This window comes from Mastigoproctus giganteus, chromosome 3 (assembly GCF_048544385.1).
Source record: "Mastigoproctus giganteus isolate SK-2022 chromosome 3, ASM4854438v1, whole genome shotgun sequence".
NCBI classification, from domain to species: Eukaryota; Metazoa; Arthropoda; class Arachnida; order Uropygi; family Thelyphonidae; genus Mastigoproctus; species Mastigoproctus giganteus.
In genome coordinates, this window is record NC_143577.1 from 252,243,884 (window position 1) to 252,270,513 (window position 26,630).

Below are 26,630 nucleotides of genomic sequence, written 5' to 3' on the forward strand. Positions count from 1 at the left end.
ATTTGAAAGTGTCTGTGTAGTCCACACAGACACTTTCAAATTCAAATTCGAAAGTGACTAAGTAGTCCACAAAAGCTCATTGTCGACTACTTAGTCCACAATGAGCTTTTGACTAGGAGGATATGATTTTGTATGTTTTTGGTTCATATTACTTGAGATATTTGTTAACTTCTAATTCAAATCTTAATTTAAATAGGAGATATTTCTGAAATTATCTCCCAGTCTTCTCCCATTAACAGTGGCACTGTTAATATTGCATTATACAAAAGAACAATTAGAACAATAGAAGACAATTGGCAATTGCAGAGAAATTGAAAATATTCAGCAAAGTTTGAATAGAAGTGCAAGACCAAAATTGCAAAAGAATTGAGAGTTCCGCTGTTGTCTGTGAATTTGTCCAGAGGATACTGAAAATTTTGGAAAAAATCATGGAATTGTCAAATTAAATTTTTATGACCTTGGATGACTAATATGTGAAATGATAATATCTTCAGATACATTCTTAATATAATCACTTTTGACACGAAAGTGCTGACATTGATTCAGTGTGGTTAATAAAATTCAGTGTGGTTAATACACAACATTGATTCAAATTTTGGTTAATAAAAGGATTAAAAATTGATTCAAATTTTGGTTATCAACATTGATTAATGAAAGACATGAAGTAATAAAGGATTAGTTTAATCCATTTGCCACTCTTCTCCTCTCCCAGAGTTTACTCATTGTACAGGGCTGAAGTGCCCTTCCCCCACACTTTCTGTTCAACAATGCTGTGTGGTTGACAGCACTTATTCTATTTCTATTTGGGTTGACATAAGTTTCTGAAAGTTTGTAACAGGGCTGCCAATAGATGATTTTCTTGAAATTGTGTTTCCAGATATAATATGCATCTAATAAAAGATGCTAATGAATATGAAGAATATGTCACTACATTGAAACACCAATATCACTTTAATTATATTAACTGACAATCAGATAAATATTTTAATCAAAGCTATAATTTTATTATTTTTAGTCTTTATCACTAAGATAAAAATAATCTTAGTTTAATGTTATGTAGTAACCAGGAAAAAACTGAAGAAATCAGTTGGTCAAGAGTGTACTTGACCAACTGATTTCTGATTTGCACTTTGGTTGGCTTGGCAATAATTGTTACTAAGTTGATCAGTCATTTGGTATGCAAAGATGAACCTAAATAGTTTATCCCTATACATTAAATTTAAATTATATGGAAGAGAAGCTAATAACAATAATAATAATAAGACCTGTAAGATGATATTTTGTACTCTAGTCTATATTTGCTTGATAACACTAGCCAACACGTTTTTTCCTCCAAGAACTTAAATGCTGTTTTCAATTAATTTTTATGTATAGATTTTGAAAATCACTATGATAGTGTCACATCAAGTCACAGTTATTAAATGTAGAGGGAGTTATGCATAATCTAGTCAGTAATGTATGACATTGATTTAATGACATAATGTATGACATATTGATTTAACCGATATAAGCTAATTCTCTTAATTTTAGCAATCGATTCTGGCCTCAGTTTTCTTGTGATAAACATAATCAAACTTCTACCTGTGGTTCTTAGGTTCAAATTCCGATGCAACAATTTACAATTCAAAGAGGGCATTTTTGGTGAGCGTTTTTGGTGAGGATTTTTGTAGGCTGTGCTAGGTTTTCCAAATATTAACTGATCGTGACATGTTCTCAGGGTTGTAAATCTATCCTCTAAACATAAACAGCCCCTTGAGAGTAGGAGCTGTGGCTTGCAACCCTTGCAGTTGTAGTAAAATAATTTCCTGCCCTACCTACCGATTCACAAATATTTTTCCTTTCAGTGTTTTCACATGAGTAGAACTAGTAAGTTGCCATGTCTGTGTAGTGATAAAAATTGAGTGTGTTGTTTTTATATTGTAGTGTTCAAAACTGAATTTACGTTTTCAGAAATTCATTTAGTGCTACAACGAATAAGCAGACACATAGGAAGTGTATCAATCATACAGACAGTTTTTATTGTTTGTGGATGGTTTACCCCAAAGACTTAAAGGAAACATATCTATGACATTACAAAACTTTTGTTTTATTTTTTATTTCCGATGTAAAATTGGTGATCAAGACAAACCTTGAGTGCCTCACAAGCATTAGCATTAGTAGAGGCATTTGATGCAAGAAAGCAAGCTTATGCAGCATCAGCCAAAAAAAAAAAATAAAGTAAAATAAATAAATAAAAAATAACCACTTCCACTTCACCCATCTGTTCGTTCGAAATACCTGTCCAGCTGAGCCTTAAACTTATTTAGGCTATCAACTTCCATGACAAGAGATGGAAGTCTGTTCCACCTACCAACCACCCGCTGGCTAAAGGCAAATTTCCGCACATCTATCCTACATCTGTCCTTCCTCAATTTGAATTTATGCCCTCTCAGGTGATTATTCTGAGCAAGAGGAAGAATCCCATCAGCATTGAGCATGCTCAAACCATTCAAGGCTTTGTACACCTCTATCAGATCACCTCGCTGGTGCCTAGTCTCCAGACACTGTAATTCGCAAAACTTAAGCCTTTCTTCGTAAGAGCACCCCTTTGTTCCATTCACTAATCTTGTTGCCCTTCTCTGTACTCGTTCCAGCAGCTCTACATCCTTCTTGAAATGAGGCCTCCAGGTCTGTATACAGTACTCCAGGTGTGGCCTGACCATTGCCTTATACAAGGGAATAATCAACTCCTTATCCCTGCTAGAAAAATTCCTATATATCATTGACAATACACCATGAGCTACTCTTGCAGCCCATCTGCACTGCTCAGAGAACTTCATATCTGCCTGCACAACCACCCCCCAGGTCCCTTTCATTCTCTACCACTGTCAGTGTAGTACCACAGAGTTTATAAGTTGCTCTGGGGTTGCTGTTTCCCATATGTAGTACTTTACATTCGTCAATGTTAAACTTCATTTGCCACCTCTCAGCCCATCTGCTCAACCTTTCCAGATCCTGTTGCAGCAGCATAGTGTCAGTAGTGTTCCTGACAACCCTGCCAACCTTCGTATCATCTGCAAACTTGGACATTAAGCTTGATATACCATCATCAATATCATTTATAAATACAGAAAACAATAAAGGATCCAATACTGAACCCTGAGGGACTCCACTAATAACATTAGTCCACGATGAGCAGTGTCATTTAATTACCACTCTCTGTCTTCTCCCCCTCAACCACCCCTTTATCCATAGCAGCAATTTGCCTCCAATGCCACACTGCTCCAATTTGTGCAGCAGTCTTCCATGTGCAACAGTATCAAAAGCCTTTCTAAGATCCAAGTATATAATATCAAAGTTATTCCCTGCATCCAGTTCTTTTGTGACTGCATCATAGTATCCAATCAAATTGGTCAGGCAAGACTTCCCCTTAACAAAACCATGCTGTGTCCGAGCTATAACTGAAGTCTTGTCTAGATGATCCTGCATTTGTGCTTCTTTAACAAGTGCCTCCATTAATTTTCCAGGAACAGAAGTTAAACTCACAGGTCTATAATTATTTGTGTCAGCCTTTGATCCTCCCTTGTGAATTGGGGTCACATTTGCATATCTCCAGTCCATGGGTACCTCCCCTGAGTCCAAGGAAGCTCTCATAATTATGGCTAAGGGTTTGCTTACTTCCTTTGCTGCCTCCTTTAATATAACTGGATAGATCCCATCCACCCCAGGTGCCTTTCTTGTGTTTATCTTCAACAATTTCTCCTCCACTTTACTCTCAGTTATTACAAGATTCTCTAGCTTACTGCTAGAGTTGAATACACCTCTGGTATTCCCCTCGCTGAATAACTCCTCATGTGTGAATGTCGATGCAAAATATTCATTTAATTTGTTAGCTACCTGAGCAGGGTCATCAACAGTTGACCCATCGATATCAAGTGGACCAATCTGATTCATCCCCTTCCTTCTGGAGTTTACATAAGTAAAGAACTCTTTGCTGTTTTTCTTCGCATCCCTTGCCAAGGATCTCTCATAATCTGCCTTCGCCTGCCTAACCTCCTTTGTAACTTGGTTACAGATCAACTTGTATCTATCATAGGCTTCTGTGTCACGTGTTAATTTGTATGTATCCCATGCATTTTTCTTTTCTGCCATATGCCTCATTAGTTCATCTGACATCCATTTAGGCCTAAACCTTGAACAATATTTCTTAGTTGGTATGTAAAGCCTAGTAGCTTCCAAAATAAGTTCTTTGAATGCTTCCCATTTTGAATTTGCTGTTGGTAACATCATCAGTTGATCCCACTGTGTAGAATTTAAATACTGTCTCAGTCCATCGTAGTCGCCTTTACGAAAGCAATACCCCTTCCCTTTACCCCTAATGGTAGTTACCTCTTTGAGTAACTCCCACTGCCACCTAGTGGTTCATTTATCTGCAGATTCTTAATGCATGAAGAGTCACTACTGATAATCAAATCAAGAGTATTGCTCCCTCTAGTTGCCTCCCGAACATGCTGATGTAGAAAACAATCAGCCAATAAATCCACAAAAGCCTTGCTAGTGTGTGAGTGACCAGCCCCCAAATTCCAGTCAGTATCTGGGAAATTAAAATCCCCCATTATAAAACTTTTTCTGATTTACTGGCCCACTCTATTTCTCTGTACAGTTTCTTATTATACTCATCAGAGTCATTAGGCCTATAGCACACTCCTACTCTCAATTTTGATCTCCCAATGCTTATGTCACACCAAACGTTGTGTTACTTATATGGCAAACCTTAGGAAGTGGTTACATGGCAAACTCAAAGCATTAACTTTTGCAGTCCATATGGTTTGGCAAGAACCATCTAACCACATTAATGGTTGCTACTTGTGTATGACAAATATATCTGGTAAGTCTAAAAAAAAGCAAACATGCTATAATATATCCAAATATACCTTCTGCAATTTGGCTCATTCCACACAGTGATGATTTGCCAGTACCAGTGCATCCAAAACTTGGGATAATAGTAGTGGGGAAGATAATGGTGATCAGTTCAAGTTGAGGATTCCCGGAAGCCTCCACTTCACAAAATGTTGACTATCAACCAGTAAGTTCAGGTAGTGAGGTACATTTAATAAAACAAGATGAGTTGAATGATTTGGTTTGAGACTTAAATTTTCTGAAAGAACAAGCTGAATTGTTAGGTTCTAGGTTACAGCAGTGGAATATACTCGCAGCAGGAACAAAGATTTCAGTGTTTCGAAAAAGACATGAAAAGTTTTCGAAATATTTTTCTACGGAGGACTGCGTTTTTGCAAAGACATTATTGGACTTCTGAAAGAACTGGGTGGTATGCATAAGTCAGATGAATGGCTTTTATTCATAGATGGCTCAAAATTAAGTTTAAATGCAGTTTTGCTTCATAATGGCAACGAATTTCCATCAGTTCCTGTGTTTCATTCAGTTGGACTTAAAGGTCATGAAAGCATGTTTAAGGTTCTACATACTATATAAAATACCAGGATTATGGTTGGAACATATGCAGTGATCTTAAGGTTATTAGTTTGAAGGGGGGGGTTTCAAAAATATAGTTGTTTTTTGTATTTGTGGGACAGCCGTGTGACAGAAGAACATTGTTGTGCAACATTGGAACAAGCGGGACAAGTTCATACTAGGACAGTGTAATGTAAAATATATTCCTTTAGTGCAATCAAACAAAGTTCTTCTTTCAGCCCTGCACATCAAACTAAAAATTTCGTGAAGGGACTAGATAAAGAAGGTAACAGATTTGCATACTTGACAAGTGTGTATCCTAATTTAACATATGCTAAACCTAAGGAAGGAATTTTTGTAGAACCTGAAATTAGGAAACTTCTGAAAGATTTATCTTACAGATCTGTAATTACCAATTTCACCTTTAATGTACAGAGAAACTTGCACATCTGCAATCTGTATTATTTCAGATGAGTTCAGAAATACACACATTATAATTTTTAGTGTTTGGGGATTTGGCAATCTGCTTTCTTTAATATCATTGGATAAATTCCATCAGTTCCTTGTCTTTTTTTCTATTCAAGCATAACAGTTTGCCTTCCCAGTGCATTTTCAGTGATCACAATTGTCTATTTCAGCGTTTCCCAAACTTTTTTAGTCAAGGAACTCTTTTCATCTCACAACATATTCACGGAACACTTACGAAACACAAGTTTAGAGGGAACCAAAGAACTGTTTGCTAATATTTTATTATATGTGATGCACTGTGCATCAGGGGCGCCTCCGTAGCCAGGTGGGAAGGAGCAGCAGTGCGTAGCACACGCTTCTTGATTAGACCGGGGTTCGAGCCCGTCACCACCAAATACGGAGTATGCGGAAAAGTCAAGGAATGACCACCGCATATCCCGGAGCAATATGGCCTTAGTTGCTAATGCTCCTAAAAAAAACCAAAAAAAAAAAAAAAAAAAAAAAAAAACAAGCACTGTGCATCAGGAGCATTTTTATTTCCAACACATGTAAAGCCGAAATTCAAATAACTGTCATTATATTTTCGTTTTGGTCTTTTATTAGTTTTTAAACTTCAGATTTTTGTGGGACAAAAGGCTGCAATTGTTCATCTTCATTTTGACATGTGACAATATTGTGTTCATATTCATCAACTACTAGAAGTACTTTGCTTCTTGTTTTAAAGTTCCTTTTTTCAACCACAAATCCGTGGTCACATATTTTAATAATAATATTTCGAAATACTAATAATTATCAAAAAAAAAATTATACAAGGAAGTGAATTTAGTTGTGATATCGGTTCGCTTTCTCCTCTCCTTCAACCCATGAATTCCAGGCTAAAATCGCACACAAATGGCATATTAGATTACTACATTGCTACTTTTTCATAGACATCACTACCTCTATGCAAAAGCACACCAAAATAAAGTGGTCCACAGTCTATTTGATTATTAGTCTATGCCAGTATATTAATAACCAAAAAAAAATGTTAAAAATTTCAATGATACAAAAGTGGTGGTGTAGACTACAAATTTGCAAGATTTATTCGTTTTATTATTATTTTTTTTATTATTAATTATGATTTTTCATGGAACACAGTTTGGGAAATGCTGGTCTAGATCATGATACCTGCTCTCTAAATTTATAGTATTATCAAGCCTAAAAGACCTAAATGCCTAAATAATTCTTCTGCATCAATATTCACATTTATATGTGATTATTGATGCAGAAGAATTATTTAGCTGATTTATGTTTAATATCATCACTGATACCAATTCTTATCCTCTAGTGCAGTGATTCAGACAAATCTATCAGCAACCCCTCTCTGGGCGAATGCTCAGTTGCAGTGACTCTACCCCCCCCCCCCCCAACCAATATGATTTTTTGTAATATAAAAGGTTGAAGTAAAATGTTGAAGTAATTCTAAAACTAAAACTTTACCACTGAAATTACTTTAACATTTTTAATGCAAATACACACATTTTGAGATGTTTATCATTACTGAGACATATCTACTTGCGTATTATATAGGAATACCATATATATTTTTAAAATTGTAAAAATATAAGTTAAAGAATTTTATTTATCTTTTAAACACAACTTGCCAATTCTGAGTCACAAATTACTTAGAACACAATAAAATTCACTATCAGCATCTATCAATTTGTTTCAAAAAGAAGATACTAATGACTGACTGTATGGAAATACACAGTGCGAAAATATACATTCTCTTGGAATTTTTATTGTAGAAATTTAATGTCTTGGAATCTTAACAATGACTGCTTCCACACAGCTGTACAAAATGAAGCTGAAATAGTTACACACAGATAAATACTAAGTTTAAAAAATGTTCAAGATACCTTTTCAAACATTCACCTAAATGTTTATTGCATAATTGTTGGATTGACCATTCCACTGCAGTGTAGTCAGGGATTGAGAGAATGAGGAAAATAATTGTTGAACTAGGTGGAAACTGCTTGTGACCCCAACGGGGTCGCAAGCAGGTTTCACCTAGTTCAACAATTGCCTGAGAACCACTGCTAAGTGGACCAGTATAGTTCAGTAGCTTCCTTTGTGTTCGCTTAAATAAAAACTTCCTTATTGTCCTTGCCAATTCCTTTTCAGAATCTTCCTTAGTATTATTTACTCTCTGAATAAGGTTATTTTAAGATTATTGCATTGAAGAAAAATAGTAATGACAAGTCTTTATTTTATTTTTGACGATCTCACTAATGTTTGGTATCAACCAAACCAGAAAAAAATTTATATTTAAAAGCATTTGTGTATGTATATTTTAAATTTTAAAAAATTTCCCAATTCCTGAAAAACTCTTTCCAGTTGGCCTACTTTTTTCGGAAACTTGCTCATGAAAGGTTTAATGTAGCATGTCCATTTTTCCAGTCGCTGTTTGGTACATAAACAAATGTTTTTTTTTGTATACACATTGCATCTTTAGTTCATTAAAATTGCATTTTCACAAATTAAAATGTTTATTTATATATATTTTTTTTTATTTACATTTTATTTACCTTTTTGATTTAAAAAAATACAGTGTCAAGGCTCCCAGCAGAAATCAGCACTGGTTCAGCATGGGTCTGATGGCTAACTCTGGGGGTGCCCTGTACAGAAAGCAATGCAGAAATGGATAACATTTCTAGATTTGAACCAACGTTTTCAAGTTATACAACCATGTAGCTTTAAATTTAAATGCAGTTAACCACAGAGATTTGCATATATTTTGCAAAATTAAATGAGTTACTGATACCAAGAGTTACAGTACACCCTCATTATAATGCGGTTCACTTTATACTGATTCACTATAATAACCCATATCTCACTATAATGCTGTCACAACTCATTATAATGCTATTTTACCAGCATACAGATTGAATTTTTGGCATCCTTAACGAAAACATTTCATCTGATGTAGTCAATAGCATGAGAATGAATAGCAAAACAGCATTAAAATGTTTCCCACACTGACTTGAGAAATTTTCCCACGCTCAATGAAATTATCTTCCATGCTAATTTCATTGCAGTACAGTGACTTGTTACGTAGTTCCTAGATCAACATTTGAAAAAATTATCAAGTTAAGGAATGTGCAGTATTGCTTGTAATATTTGCATTATATGCATTTATCTGAAGTCTAGTCATCACTCAGTGTGGTGTTAAACATCATCCATAATGGACAGTTTACTCAAACATTGTATCTTAATTAATGCAACGCAGTTACATTTTCAAAAAGTTAATGGCTGATAAGAATGAAAAAACAATGTCTGGATGTGGTCCAAAGACTACAAAGGTAAGAAAAAGACTTGAGTTTGAAAATCACGTTAGACGTTTTGAAGCGAATCAATTCCGGTCAGCGACAAGTAGATGTGTGCCCAATAATTTATGACTGCAGATTCAACTATAAGAACAATTATAAAAAAAACAAAGAATTAATTTTAGCAGTGAGAAAGAAAGCTGTTCCATTATTGATTAGGAAGTATCCTATGGCACAGACTGCAACTCACAAATACGTATGTTACCTTATGGGAATACAGCACTCGCTCACCACTCTTTTGTCCATATCTACTACATTTTTGTTTGTGATTGGTCTTGATCACTGATGTGCAGAGTGGATCTGAAATACTGACACTGATGCGTATTTATTTCCACCCTTGGTATCAATAACCCCTTTAATTTTGCATAATTTACTTGGACTCCTGTTTTTGCAGCATTTAAGTTTAATTGCCAATCCTATGTATTGATGTATAAACTCCTAAAATAATGACTGCTGAAAGCAGTTTATACTTTGAATTTTATTGATGTCATTTCTGCTATTGGAGGTAGTTGCATAAGTTGTCATTTTCCCAAAGTTAATATGCTGATTTTACAAAATTTTTAATCTTAACTGAATTTGCAGTCAGACCAAAAGCATCAGTGATAATAATGTGTATGTTAATGCAGTTACATCATTCACATTAAGATGCAGTTTATATTGCAGGAAGGTGGGATGCAATTGTTTATATTAGCTGAGTACTCTGTGTCATTCATCTTTTTCAAATCACGTTGGAGACTGGAGAAATTGTTCAAGGCCTCTTCAGTTGGGGGTAGTTAACTGATCTCAGGCAGAGACTAAAGTATTCTGGATTTTTCAGCCCACACAACATGTAAATTATTTCACAAGCACACTTTTAAAGATATAATATATTATAAATCATATGAACTAATGCACTACGACTGAGGTAGTTGATACACCCCACCTTGCCAACCAGGTAAACCAGAATGCAAAAAACCTTGGTATAGCATGTACCAAGAAATTTCCACAGTATAAACATCCCAGCTAACATATTCTTATCTCTACCCACCATAACATGAGGGAATGAGGTTTCCCTAACAGGGAGAAGTGACTGTGGTCAGTGCTTTTTCATCAGTCCCTCCTTTAAGCACTTGGCAGATTGCAACAAGAATGGAACCGCCAGTCATATTTGTCAGTCATTTTCAGATGTGTGTTTACAGTGTTCAATGGATTCGAGCACTTCATCTACAAGATAAGCAGACCCAGTTCTAGGGATTTTTTGTTGGGTTCTGTACTGTTGTTGGGTTTTGTTGACTATCTAGACTTTCTCTTCAATATAATATTAAACATGTGGTAGATGACTTTCATCAATTGGTGAAATACCACCACTTTGCTTATTGGAGGCTTGAAGTGGTGAAACCCATGTTTAGTCTCTAGAGCAGTTTCCAGCATCCCATCCCCCTCCCCCCATACTTCTCCTTCAACCCATGCACGGTACTAAGTACTATAGGTTTTGATACCTTTCGTGTTTGGGGTTTTCATAAAAAAAAAAAAAAAAAAAAAACATTGATAAATTGTTAAAATCATTTAACATTGACAAATGCAAAGTACTGCATACGGGTAGCAGTAACCCCAGAAAAAATGTACCAGCTGTGTGGTACTACACTCAGGGTAGTGGAGAATGAAAAAGACTTTGGGATAATTGTGCAGTCAGATATGAAGTTTTTTTAATAGTTGTTGTTGTTATTTGGTTTTTAGGAGCATTAGCAACTAAGACCATATTGCTCCGGGGATATGCGGTGGTCATTCCTTGACCTTTCCACATCCTCCATATTTGGTGATCACGGGCTCGAACCCAGGTCTAATCAAGGAGCGTGTGCTACACACTGCTGCTTCTGCCCACTTGGCTACAGAAGCACCCTTTTGAATAGTGCTGCCAGCTAGCTTGTGGGGCTTTGTCATGATGTACAGGAACTTTGCTAGCATGGATAAGGAGGTGCTTATCCCTTTGTATAAGGCAATGGTCAGGCTACATCTTGAGTACTGCATACACGTTTGGAGACTGCATTTTAGGAAGAATGTAAAGCTTTTGCTGGAATGAGTACAGAGAAGAGCATTGAGATTAGTGAGGGTGAACAAAGAGTTGCTCTTATCAAGAAAGGCTTAAGTTCTGCAAATTGCAGCATCTGTAGACTAGGCACCTGCAGGGTGATCTGATTGAGGTGTATAAAGACTTTGATTGGTTCGAGCAAGCTCAACATTGATGGAATTCTTCCTCTTACTCAAATTACACATTTGAAGGGGTATAAATTCAAGGCGCCTCCGTAGCCAGGTGGGCAGGAGCACCAGTGCGTAGCACACGCTTCTTGATTAGACCGGGGTCAAGCCCATGGCCACCAAATACGCAGGATGCGGGCGGAAAGGTCAGGGAATGACCACTGCATATTCCCAGAGCAATATGGCCTTAGTTGCTAATGCTTCTAAAAACCAAATAACAACAACAGCAGCATAAATTCAAATTGAGGAAAGATAGTTGCAGAATAGATGTGCAGAAATTTGCCTTTAGCCAGTGGGTGGCTGATTGCTGGAACAAATTTCCATCTGCAGTTGATGGAAGTTGATAGCTTAAATGAATTCACAGAAGAACTGGACAAAATTTTGGAGTGAATGGATGGGTGAAATGGGATGGTTTGTGTTTTTTTTTTTTTTTTTTTTTTCTGATTCTGTATAAGCTTACTTTCTTGCATCATATGCCTCTATTAATGCTAATTTTCTATGGTTTCATAAGTCTACTTTAAAATACATTTAGGGATACTTAATGAAAGACTCATTGCGTTACATGAATATTGAATATCTCATCAATATCTGTTCAACCTTGAAATGTGCTCCACGGACCAGGAGTTTTCAGATTTTATGGGATGTTGTTGTTCACATAAAATTGTCACGTTTCAGGCAAGATGAATGTGTGCAAAATGTGATATAATATCCAGCTACTTTCCCCTACCCTCTGGAAAACATATAAATCTGCTGAAGAAGATTGCAAAACCTTATACTTTATAGAACATCCATCTGGATCCAGAAAGTTCTGCTTTTTTGTGAGATTTGTTATAGGTCGTATTCAGTGTGTGTGTGTGTGTGTGTGTGTGTGTGTGTGTGTGTGTGTGTGTGTGTGTGTGTGTGTGTGTGTGTGTGTGTAATTTAGAGCAGCTGGTCCAAAGATGAGGTTGCTTTCCTACAAGCTTGCAGATCCAGAAAGCTGTAGTAGTAGCATGTGATGCAAGAAAGCAAGCATATGAGCTTAAGCAGCATCAGCCACCTTAAATTTATTTAACCTATCAACTTCCACAACGACAGATAGAAATTTGTTCCAGCAATTAACCACCCGCTGGCTAAAGGCAAATTTCCGCACATCTATTCTACATCTATCTTTCCTCAATTTGAATTTATGCCCCCTTAGGTTCGTAATCTGAACAAGTGGAAGAATCCCATCAGAATTCAGCGTGCTCAACCCATTCAAGGCCTTATACACCTCAATCAGATCACCTTGCAGGTGCCTAGTCTCCAGCCACTGCAATTTGTAGAACTTAAGCCTCTCTTGGTAAGAGGATCCCTTCATAACCCTTACCAATTTTGTTGCCCTTCTCTGTACATGCTCAAGCAAATCTACATCCTTCCTAAAATTAGGCCTCCAGACCTGTACACAGTACTCAAGGCATGGACTGACCATTGCCTTATACAGAGGACAATCTCCTTTTCCTTGCTAGCAGAATTCCTGTATATCATTGACAAAACCCCATGACCTGCCCTGGCAGCCTGTCTGATTGCTCTGAAAACTTCATATCTGACTGCAGAATTATTCCCAGGTCTTTTTCATTTTCTACCACCTTAAGTGTAGTACCACACAGTTGGTATGTTTCTCTGGGGTTACTTCTACCCATATGCTGTACTGTGCATTTGTCAATGTTAAACTTCAGTTGCCACTTCTCAGCCCAAATTTTCTACATCCTGTTGCAGTAGCACACTGCCATTACTGTCATTAACAACTCTGCCAACCTTTGTATCATCTGCAAACTTTGACATTAAGCCTGATATACCTTCATCAATATCATTGATAAATATACAAAACAACAGTGTACCCAACACCGAACCCTGTGGGACTCCGCTAATAACATTAGTCCATGAAGAGCAGCACCCATTGATTACCACCCTCTGTCTTCTCCCACTCAACCATCCTTTTATCCATTGTAGCAACTTACCCTTAATACCATTCTGCTCCAGTTTTTACAGTACTGTGTTCATCTTGTATTACAATTTTTGGCAATATTTGTCTTATGGGTAGTGTCGTAGACATGATTGCATCATCCAGAGACAAAACGAGTTAGTGTGGTATGGCTTGAGAACAGACTTCATGGTTGGTATGTTCTAGATCAGTGCTATGCATTGTTTATGATGATGATGTAGCAGCACTTTGGGAGTGGGGCGGTATGTATTGTTTACTGTAATCTTTACGTAGGTGGTGTGTTGGTGTGTATATGAAAGAAGTAAAGACCATTCTGAAAAATCATTTTCACGAGTCATTTCCTGTCACTAGCCTTTCTTTGGTTTTATCTGAAAGTTTATGTATACCATACAGTTTCTAAGCTCAAAAGATGCCATTGTCAAGGAGGCTAAAAACAGAAAAAATTACTGTTTTGCTGCTTCAGCAATGCTAATCAAATGTAGTTTAATGAAGTCTGATTACTAATCAAATGTCTGATTAATGAAGTACACTGAGCAAACTTGTGAAGTGACCATAGTGCATGTGGTAAGAACCAACATGGTACTCTGTGAAAATGAAAATTTTATTATCATAGAGTATGGAAATGCACATATGCCACTACCACACTACCATTTTGGTAGAAGCAGGATGGTATTCAGGATATCTGTAAGTTTGAGTTACAAAATCTTTTTGCAGTTTTAGCAAATGGTTATTTATAGTGAAACATAGCCTTAGATGTGATGGTGGTAAAAATCAATGAAGCACCTATGTTTTCTCAGAAGTGATTTTTAACACGTTCACTGCCGCTTAAATGTGAGAGAATCCATTCAATGTGCTGAAATTTTTGGAATATTGAAAATAATCAACGTTACGACATTTTGAAAATTTGTACATAATGGTTGAAATTAAAGTTTTGAATTCCTTTCTAAAAGCAAACTTTTGTGCTAAGCTGTAAATCAGAACTATCTTAAAATTTTATAAAAAGTTTATTCATGTACAGGGTGATCCAAAGGTAAGTAAACAATTAAAGAATTGGTATTTCAGTGAATTTTTGATGTATGGTAAAGAGATTAGCGCAGAAATGCATAGAATTACATTTGGTTTTTCCCGAAAGAATGTCAAAATTAGTTCAAATATGTCCACCAGGTGGTGCTGTACCACGAATGAGGTCATGCAAGTGTCTGCTATAAAGTCACTGCAAGAACAACAGCTAAGTGGTCATGTTATCATTACTGGATAAAGCACTGTTGGTGAAATGTTATTACCTTAACACAATCTACAACTGCAGCTTTGCGATCTTTCCATCAGCTGAAGGGTTGCAACGTCGTAAAGGCCAATGACTGTTGCAGGACTAAAGATTAAGAAGGTGACTAAGAAAGTTGAGACAACTGGTTCGTTACAAGATCGTCCACGAAGTGGAAGACCATCGAAATGTGCTACAACTGTGGCTGCAGTTGCGGAAGACATGGATACTCTAATGGCATCATCATCACATGGAGAAGCAAGCTCTCGTGAAGTCTCACTTCGAACTGGCATCCCATATGGGAGTGTGAATGAATGAATAGCCAACAAGGTCTCCAGACCTGATGCCCTGCGCGATTTTTGGTTATGGGGCTACCTGAAGTCACAGGTTTACAGAGATCACCCAATGTCATTGGCAATGCTAAAAGACTCTATACGATGGCAGGTATCAATGACACCTCCAGAAATGCTGCTTCCTGTCCATAACATCGTTACTCGTCTTCAGGCAGTGCTCGACAACAAAGGAAGCCCCATTGAACACTTACTATAATGAGGTGCTTTGTGGTGTTACAGATCAAGCACCACCTGGTGGACATATTTGGAAATAATTTTGACATTCTTTCAGAAAAAAACCCCACATAATTCTATGCATTTCTGCGCTAATCTCGTTACCATACGTCAAAAATTCACTGAAATACTGATTCTTTAATTGTTTACTGACTTTTGGATCATCCTGTACATAAACTAACATCAGCACAAGCAAAGAACAAATAAAACTGTGTGCCAAGTCTAAACAAAACCTGAAAAAGCATTCCATGAGAGTGTGCGTGCATGCGTGCACCAGTACTTAGTAGCTGTTAATTACATGTGCCTTTACTTTTACGGCACTCATTGGTTGACTGCTTAAGAATGACTGCTCATATACATTGCGGCACCTCATTTCTAGTACCATTTTATGCATATATATATTTATATAAAGGCAGTGAATGTCTTAAATTATTATTATTATTATTTATTTTTTTTTTTTTTTGTGAATTAAGGTTAAGGTCCTCTCTGTGTGGTCTGCTATGCACATATGACCCCTGATGTTGAAGGACCTTGCTAAACTTGATTTGGTTACTGTAGGATGGTTGGAGAAAATAGAGTAAGCTGCAGTATTTTTATTTTCCAATGTGATGTGGTATAAAGAGGATGCTAGTTATTCCATGAACTAATGGAAGAAGGAAGTACATCCAGACTGAAGTCCCAAGTTACAAGAACATCAGTATATCTGAACATGAATGAAACAACTTCAGATGCTCTGTTATCTTCGTTGCCCTTTGAAGAATTTGAATTGTTCACAAACTCTTCAAAGGATTATATTGAATGGGGAGGAAGATTCCCCAATCCAATATGCGGGAGCGATTCATTGTGGATCCCCCATAGTGAGGCTGGTCTTAGTTGTCTTGATGAATAAGGTATGCCTACCTAGTGGTAAAGTGTAAGTGTGTAATATTCTTTTCAGAAGAGGCCTAGTGAAACTTGAATAGAGTTCAAGGCTATTTTGTTGGATGGACATGGTGGGGAGAAAATGACAGTGAACATTGAGCCTGCAGTCAAATGACATGATCAGATCTCCTGTCTAGGACACCTGTTGGTGAAGAGATGGACTAGAGATTGTTAGGAATGGAGGCAGCCAACCAGTTTGCTACTTGCTACGAGGAATGTGATGTGCAGCCCCCCCCCCCCCCCCACACACACACTTTGGCTTTTTTTTTTTTTTTTTATATATTCTTCTTTGAAGAAATGCTTGGATCCTTATCAGAGGAGATATAAATCTTTTTGTCTTACAAGTGGCAAGTAGTACCATGTCATTTCTGCTTTATTTTGTTGGAACTTTTCAAGGATAATAATTAATGAGGCAGAATGACCAAGAAGTATGACCCCTGTATTCAGAAATCCCCAAGAAATTCAAGGAAATTTGCATTTCTCTTTATAAGCATGTGCTGTTTACATGTTATCTGGGCTATTCAATCCTTGCCTAATTGCTAAATATATCATTATTATTTTCTTTTTATTATATTAGTTCAGTACTGATTTTCCATAAAAGCAAAAGAATAGTAAACAGTGTTTTTAATTACTCAACTAACTGCAGCAGTAGAAACTACAGATTCTTCTCCCCAGCACAGTGGTGGGATGGCTGTCTGGTAGTTTTGCCACTGTACTTTAATTATTTACCAACTTGCTTCTGTGTGAAGTGATAAGTAATAAAGTATGAAACATGCACATGGTTACTGGGATCAGGTGTTAATCATAAACAAAACTGAAAACGAAACAAAAGTAAAAAAATACCACTGAGCAAAGATGAATTCTGAACCCACAACCATTGAATTAGGAGGCCTTTCATCTTAAATACTAAGCTGCAGAGGCTTAGAAGATAAGATGAAAGGCTGATAGCAGTAGACGAATTTCAAGAAGTAATTAGGTGCAAGACAAACCTCAGTTGATCCGGGTGTTTCTGATTATGGGGTCATATTTCTTGGTTGTTTTGCTTCATTTAAGAATACTTTATCCTAACAAAGTTTAAAGTAAATTGGAGACATGATGTGCACTCCCCTTGTTAGAACAAAGTATTCAGTCATTGGTCTGCAGTACTTGCTGAGTGTTTTATCATGTATTTGCTTTCTTTCTAATTTCATTTTGCTTATCTTCCTTTAAATGCATATCTAATTGCAAATTTAATATGTTGGAAATGGCAATATTCAAACCTGAGGCATTATCCACACCTAAAAGATGCCACTAACAAGAATCAGAATGTAATTAAAATGTATGTGGCATATGAAGAAAGCTGGAGAGCCAGTAGATGTCACCTTCAACACATGTTTAAAGGAGGTAAGAAAAATGAATTTGAAAACTATGGAAACATGGTAATACATTCTGCTACGACATATTTAAACATCACAAACAAAATGCTTTGCATACCTTCAGTTTGATTCTCACAATAAATCTTTATAATAATTATATAACCAGCTAGGTATCTTTACCAGAATTATATCTGTAATTTAAAGTTTTTTTCAATAAAATGTTAGGAATATACAGCTTTCATCAACAGTGGCATTTAATGCAAAAAATAAATAATAATAATAAATACAAAATAACAGTTATTGTGTTATTTGTTATAATGTTCAAAAAAATAATCCAATACTTAAATTTGAAATTGAAAGTTATGGATATTAGTAGTGAAGAAAAAAATACATTTTAGTGTTTTTAGTTATTTTGATTTAAGTGCCAGTGTACAGCATATAAATATCTTCTGAATTGCTGACGGGTGTTGAAGAGCTGGAAGTACAGCATTCCACTATACATAAAAACTCACTGGTGTATTTCATTTTTTCCTCTTTCCCTCTTTCTCTTCAGCATCCTTTTATTGTTGACTTAATATATGCCTTCCAAACTGGTGGAAAGCTCTACCTGATTTTAGAGTACCTTAGTGGAGGTGAGCTGTTCACAATTCTCGAAAGGGAGGGGATCTTCTTAGAAGACACTGCAATGTAAGTTTTATTTATGTTGTACTGATATGTATGAGAAATTCAGGTATCTAACTTCTGGAATATTTTTCTCTAGAAGGTTCTGAAATAAACATGTATATATATATGTTTATTTTAGTGGCAGTTTTGGTGGTTAGTATCTGATTTTGTTTCATTAGCATTGTTCTCATTGGTAAAACATTTGAATTTAGTAATAGTATTATTGGGATTCAAGAAAATATCCTTATCTTTACAAAATATAGTATCTATACGATAGAAAATTGATTTGGGTAGCTAGGATTCTGACAACAATTACAGGGTACCTTCAATGTACATCAGAGTGTTGTTTGTAACTAGCATTCTTTCTAAGGAATACACTCGCTGTAGTTCTGTCATGGGGGGAAATCTTTGAAAATTCAGGCATGCATTAATTGCACAGAAGGAATTGCATAACACAAATTACTCTGTGCTATAGATCACATTGTAATGTGTACACATATCATTATCATATAAAAATTTATTGAGAAGGTAAGTGTTCATTCCTTATTTCACTTTTGATATTACAAATTAAGAAAGAACTTGGTTGGTTAAAAATTTCTTCTGAAAATTCCTAACTAATGTATAGATATTTTTTTTATTTATATTCACTCTGTTCTTATAAATATATATGTGAATATAAATATAGTTATTTATATTCACTCTGTTCCAAGAGGATGGGTGATATGTGTGTACCTGTCTGTATACACAAAATATTTTGGAAAACATTTGAAAGTAAAAGTATTAGTCATCTTATTCTTGTAACCATTCATATGTTAGTGAAATGGTTTGTTTTTATGGTTGCTACATTTTGCGCACTTTTTTTTTTTTTCTCCCTGTAAATTTGTTTTGAGCAGTACTACTGCCTTGTGTAATATCAGCAAGTCATCAAGCATGTTTGTATGTATTGCATTAGAACATGCATCACTCACAATAATACTTGAGTATTGTTAGAAAATCATTGGTTTTCTGGATTGTTTCTACGTATGCTTTGAGAATAACCACTTAATTCACTCTCATTTCACTTTGAGTAACTCTTATGGAGCATACCAAAGTTGTGATTAAAAAAATGCAAAAGCTCATTAATTCAGTATTGTACACAGAAATTGAATTTATTGCATTGTTTATTGCAGGTTACATTAATAGTTTTCTTCATCTGCAGTTTTAATTATTTTATGTTTTTATGCTGATGGTATGTTCTGTTGACTACACTATTATGTTGTTAAACCAAATCTGTCATCAGCAAATCACAGACATTAGCATCTTATTTTAATTTCTGCTCTTTTACTGTACCACTACTTGAATTCATGGCTATCAATAAACATAATATAAAATTACCCACACATATGTTGACCCATTTGTGTATGAAGCAATAGTAATGGAAGTATATATATATATATATATATATATATATATATATTTCTTTTACTTGGAATGCAAAAAAAACTATTTGTTGCATGTTTTTTGTATTGTTTGTGTATGTTTCTGAATAACTATTGGTTTATTGGATCCGATTTGACACTCCATTTACATCAGAAGTCATTGGAGGCATCTCTAATTGTTCCCTCCCTCTTTCTATTCAGCATCCTTTTATTGTAGACTTAATATATGCCTTTCAAACTGGTGGAAAGCTATACCTGATTCTAGACTTCCTTAGTGGAGGAGAGCTGTTTACAATGCTGAAAAGAGAGGTAACATTTTTAGAAGACACTGCCATGTAAGTTTTGTCTTATGCTGTATTTGTAGAATAGAATAGTTTCATACCTTAATTTTTAGGATATATAAGGACATTTCTCCATATTTCAAGCTCATTCTATTTTGAAAATCCATAACAGGAATTGTGGAAGTGGGACAAAATATTAACATCAACCCGAGCTTAGGCCATTTACACCAGACTAATAAGAGAAATGTTCTTTTACATTAGAAAATTAAAAAAAAAAAAAAAACTTGTTTGAAAGAACTAACAACTATTTCAAGGCATTATGTAGGCATCATGACAACTTGACAGTGGTGGTTTCCCTATTTGCAGCAAAGGTGGTGGAAAAGCACCTGACAGGTGCTTTTCCACCACCTTTGCTGCAAATGGGGAAACCACCCATTTTCTTTTTTTTCTTTCTTTCTTTCTTTTTTTTTTTTTTAATTATGCTTAAACAATATCAACACTTGAGTTTTTCTTAATGGATTGCAATGCTTATTGCATGTAACTTTTTAAGTTTAAAAAAATTGAAACATTGAAGATTAATTATTATATTTAATAACCATCTTATACCATGTGAAGTTAATAATATAGTTTATTAAACTTATAGCCCAAACCACTGTACATTTAACATGCTGTTTCACACATCTTACTGATACCCATCATCAGACCATGCTGTTAAGGGCAGAGAAATAGAAAGGGTTACAATTTGAATTATATTACAATAATTATTAATTGCGAATTTTAACCTATGTATTTAATTTAAATTTCCATTTTGGTTACAATAGAAAACAGAGATTAAAAAAAAAATAAGTAAATACATACGGATAAACATACATAAAAATTAAATTCTTACCCAATGCTACCAAAAGCTGATGTGTACTGGCACAAGGTACCAACAATTAATTTATGGGTGAAGGATTAAATGTATTAACCAATAGAAAGATGCCAAGTTTTGCTATCATTGATCCAGTAGTTCTTGTTGGAGTGGAAGCTTTGGGGTGAACTTTTCTCTCATACTCCAATCATCTATGGTTGTTGTGCAGGCTGGTTCTGGGGGTCTGGAGGGGGGATTATGTGGGTTGCTCTTTCAGATATCTGGACTATTTTCTTTTTCCATTTCTAATTTCTTGTTGAATAGGTGGAATTTGATTCCTTGTTGTTTGTTAATTTATAAGGCTCCAAACATTTTTTTTTATGAAGAAGGCTTCTTTAAATTTTCTTCTGTTGTACTGGTTGTCTGTAGAGAGGACTCTAGTATTTCTGTATAGCAGTTTGGACTATAAGCTGAATAAACTATATTATTAATTTTGAATGGTATAAGAGTAGTTATTAAATATAGTAATTAAACTTCATGTAAAACAGCCACATAATGTCCTTTCCTAACAATTTAAAACACTGTTTTACATTTTTTATTTTTAAAAAAAGACAATATTAATTTGTTAAAAATTACAAAATATTTTAGACATAAAATAGAACCATCGCTGTCTTAGTTTATTCCATTTTCTAATTAAAAGACATAAGTCTGTGAAATTTCAGACATGTGCATGCACATATATTCCTGCTTATTATGTACATAAATATTTTAAAAAATTTAAAAATGCATTTTCCATACTATTAGTTACTACCATTGTCAGATTTCTTTCAAAATTTATTAAAAAATTTAGCACCCATCACAGTGTGCAAAATTTGAAATTATGGGTTTCTTGTTTATCATTTTTACTCTGTTAAAACAAATCTTTCAAAAACAACTAGGGTAAGATGGTAGTCTGTTCAACTAGTGGGAAAACAAGTAATCTGAAAAAACTTTAAACAATCTTTGAACTTGTCTGGTACAATGCCGTCTTCAAGGAGAATCCAAATATGAAGGAGTTTACTCATGCATTGGTTAATGCACACACATTTATACTACCAAGGTAGTTTTAATTATATCTCATATTGTGAATACATTCACAGTATGAGAATATACAAGGTAGTGCAATATCAAGTTACCATGGTATTGCACTACCTCAAATAAGTAACACTTCACCTATGTAGAAGACTATTGTTACTTATTCTCGGCAGATGGCACCGTTTCATGACATTTTGGCTTCTCTTCGGGTAGGTAGGAAAGGAACCTTGGTGTTGTAATAGTGATACCACAGTTATGAAGTCCAAGAAATGTCTTTTAGACTAAACCATTGCACACACCATCAGGTATCTCAGGTATCATTTGCTCATATTGTGGAGTTATATAATTCATAATTGGGTTGTCACTATTGCAACAGCAGGATACCTACCCACCCACCCACCCACCCACCCACTGAAGACAGGAAAAAAAAAAAAGTCTTGAAACAATAGTCTTCTCCATAGGTGAAGCATTACCTATTCGAGGTAGTGCAGTGCAATACAATGGCAACTCATTGTAAAGGTATTCATAATATGAGATATTAAAACGATGCATTAAAACTACCTTGGTAGTATAAGTGATGTGTGTTCATTAACCCATGCATAAGTAAACTCGTTCAACTCTGAGGCTTTAGCCAAGAAATGTTTTTTAGAATTCAAATAGTTGCAAAAATGGTGGTGGGCCACCTAACAGGTTCTCACATCACTGAAACTAAAAGTTTGACTATATTTAGGAATGTCGAAAGTGTTCAGGTTTTAAATCATTGATTAACCGTTAAAGTGAGAACATTGTTTGAGGAGCACCTTTCAGGTGCTCTGCTGCCACCACTGGGTTAAGGATCCAGGTTCTCTGGTGAATGTTTCCAGAAAATATATAAATATTTATATAGTTTAAAGTAAACTTCATATTTTTAATTTTTACTGAGATGTTTTATATGGGTTTGAAAGATAAGTTTGGAGTCAAAAAAGATTCCCAGAAATATAAATTCCAAAACTTTACTTACATACTGGTAGTAGTAGTAGTAGCAGTGGCATGTGATGCAAGAAAACAAGTATATGAGCTTATGCAGCATCAGCCAAAAAAAAAAAATCACACCATTCCCTCCAAATGCCTGTCCAGTTCCTCCTTAAATTTATTCAACCTATCAACTTCCACGACAGATGGAAGTTTGTTCCAGCAATTAACCACCCGCTGGCTAAAGGCAAATTTCCGCACATCTATTCTACATCTATCTTTCCTCAGTTTGAATTTATGCCCCCTTAGGTTCGTAATTTGAACAAGTGGAAGAATCCCATCAGAATTCAGCGTACTCAACCCATTCAAGGCCTTATATACCTCAATCAGATCACTGCACAGGTGCCTAGTCTCCAGCCACTGCAATTTGCAGAACTTAAGCCTCTCTTGGTAAGAGGATCCCTTCATTCCCCTCACCAATCTTGTTGCCCTTCTCTGTACACCCTCAAGTAAATCTACATCCTTCCTAAAATTAGGCCTCCAGACCTGTACGCAGTACTCAAGACGAGGCCTGACCATTGCCTTATACAGAGGGATAATCACCTCCTTTTCCCTGCTAGCAAAATTCCTATATATCATTGACAAAACCCAAGACCTGCCCTGGCAGCCTTCTGCATTGCTCAGAAAACTTCATATCTGACTGCAGAATTACTCCCAGGTCTTTTTCATTTTCTACCACCTTAAGTGTAGTACCACACAATTGGTACATTTAGTACCACACAGTTGGTACATTTCTCTGGGGTTACTTCTACCTATATGCAGTACTTTGCATTGCATTTGTCAAGGTTAAACTTCAGTTGCCACTTCTTAGCCCATCTGCCCAAATTATCTAGATCCTGTTGCAGTAGCACACTGCCATTACTGTCATTAACAACCCTGCCAACCTTTGTATCATCTGCAAACTTCGACATTAAGCCTGATATACCTTCATCAATATCATTGATGAATATACAAAACAACAGTGGACCTAACACCGAACCCTGTGGGACTCCACTAATAACATTAGTCCAAGAAGCGCAGCACCCATTGATTACCACCCTCTGTCTTCTCCCACTTAACCATCCTTTTATCCATTGTAGCAACTTACCCTTAATACCATTCTGCTCCAATTTGTACAATAGTCTTCCATGCGCAACAGTGTCGAAAGCTTTCCTGAAATCCAAATATATGATAACAAAATTATTTTTTGCATCCAGTTCCTTTGTAACCACATCATAATATCCTATCAAATTTGTCAGACAAGACTTTCCCTTAACAAACCCATGCTGTCTGAATTATTGCTGCAGTCTTGTCTAGATGATCCTGCAATGTATCTTTAACAAGTGACTCCATTATTTTACCCGGAACAGAAGTTAAACTAACTGGTCTGTAATTACTCGTGTCACCCTTCGATCCCCCTTTGTGAATTGGGATACATTTGCACATCTCCAGTCTGTGGGAACCTCCCCTGAGTCCAAGGACGCTCTCATAATTATGGCTAAGGGTTTGCTTAGTTGCTTTGCCGCCTCCTTTAATATAACTGGATAAATCCCATCCACCCCAGGTGCTTTTCTTATGTTTAAGTTCAACAATTTCTCCTCCACTTTGCTTTCAGTTATTCCAAAATCATTAAGTATCCTGCTACAATTTGATAACCTTCTGCCATTTTCAAACCTTAATAATTCCTCATGTGTGAATGTAGATGCAAAATACTCATTCAGTTTGTTTGCTATCTGAGCAGGATCATCAACAGTCAAACCATCGATGTCGAGTGGACCAATCAGATTCATCCCCTTCCTTTTAGAGTTTATATAAGTAAAGAAATTCTTGCTGTTTTTCTTAGCATCTTTTGCCAAGGATTTCTTGTAATCTGCCTTCGCCTGCCTAACCTCCTTTGTCACCTGATTACAGACTAGCTTATATCTGCCATAGGCTTCTGAGTCGCTTGATAATTTATATGCATCCCATGCATTTTCTTCTCTATTACGAGTCTCATTAGTTCATTAGATAACCATTTAGGCCTAAACCTTGAACAATATTTCTTAATAGATATGAAACTTTTAGTAGCTTCCACGATTAATTCCTTGAATGCTTCCCACTTAGAATTTACTGTTGGTAACATCGTCAGTTTATCCCACTGTACAGAATTTAAAAACTGTCGGAGACCACTGTACTCACCTTTACATAAGCAAAAACCCTTTCCTTTACCCCTGATGGTAATTAAATCTTTAAGTAAATCCCACATCAGTACACTGTGATCACTGCCACCTAGTGGTTCCTTTATCTGCAGATTCTTAATACACAAATGATCACTGCTGATAACCAGATCAAGAGTATTACTTTCTCTGGTTACCGCTCGAACATGCTGCTGCAGAAAACAATCATCCAATAAATCCACAAAAGTCTGATTAGTGTGTGAGTGACCAACCCACAAGTTCCAGTCAATATCTGGGAAGTTAAAATCCCCCATTATAAGACATTCCGATTTACTAGCCCACTCTATTTCTCTGTACAATTGTTCATTGTACTCATTCGAGTCATTAGGCCTATAACACACTCCTACTCTTATTTTTGCTTTCGCAGTGCTTATGTCACACCAAACTGACTCAACAGTGCACTGTTCATCTATATCAACTGGATGCACTTCTTTTGATTTTATGTTTTTCTTAATTAACAGCATAACACCTCCTCCCTTTCTATCCTGTCTATCCTTTCTGAACACATTGTACTCCCCAAATTCCAGTTCACCATTCCTTATATCTGTGTGACACCACGTCTCTGTTATCCCAACAATATCCGCCTTTGATGTCTTGACCAACACTTCAAATTCATCAAATTTATTTACTATACTTCTAGCATTGGTATACATGCAAGCTTACATGCTCCTACTATTATTCTTAGTTACCCTAACACATGCCATATACCCACCTATTTCAGGATGACTGCCATCCGTCCCTGAAACCCCCAACAACCCACGCTCCAACTCGCTACTTATTCCAATAGAAGTTGTGCAAGAATCACCTTCACCTCTGCCTACGGCTACTGTTAACATTAGCATTAGTAGAGGCATTTTATGCAAGACAGAAAGCTTATGCAGCATCAGCCAAAAAAAAAAAAAAAAAAACACCACTTCACCAAAACACCACTTCGTTCAAAATACCTGTCCAGCTGAGCCTTAAACTTATTTAGGCTATCAACTTCCACGACAAGGAATGGAAGTCTGTTCCACCAACCAACCACCCACTGGCTAAAGGCAAATTTCCGCACGGCTATCCTACATATTTCTTTCCTCAATTTGAATTTATGCCCTCTCAGGTGATTATTCTGAGCGAGAGGAAGAATCCCATCAGCATTGAGCATGCTCAAACCATTCAAGGCTTTATACACCTCTATCAGATCACCTCGCTGGTGCCTAGTCTCCAGACACTGTAATTTGCAAAACTTAAGCCTTTCTTCATAAGAGCACCACTTTTTTCCATTCACTAATCTTGTTGCCCTTCTCTGTACTCGTTCCAGCAGCTCTACATCCTTCTTGAAATGAGGCCTCCAGACCTGTATACAGTACTCTAGGTGTGGCCTGACCATTGCCTTATACAACGGAATAATCACCTTCTTATCCCTGCTAGAAAAATTCCTATATATCATTGACAATACACCATGAGCTACTCTTGCAGCCTGTCTGCACTGTTCAGAGAACTTCATATCTGCCTGCACAACCACCCCCAGGTCCCTTTCATTCTCTACCACTGTCAGTGTAGTACCACAGAGT

General features: G+C 36.1%; 1 protein-coding gene across 4 annotated transcripts in view; it reads left to right on the forward strand.

Moving 5' to 3' along the window:
- Positions 1–26,630, forward strand: part of LOC150089037 (ribosomal protein S6 kinase beta-1-like) — a 213,800-nt gene that overhangs the window by 70,158 nt on the left and 117,012 nt on the right. For 3 of the 4 annotated variants that reach the window (XM_090369789.1, XM_090369788.1, XM_090369786.1), the window contains exon 6: positions 18,139–18,272. In XM_090369789.1, coding sequence (XP_090225915.1) covers positions 18,139–18,272 — 134 coding nt within the window. Of the gene's footprint in view, positions 1–18,138; positions 18,273–19,867; positions 20,002–26,630 lie in introns of all 4 variants that reach the window. The other variant, XM_090369787.1, reaches the window with a different exon arrangement.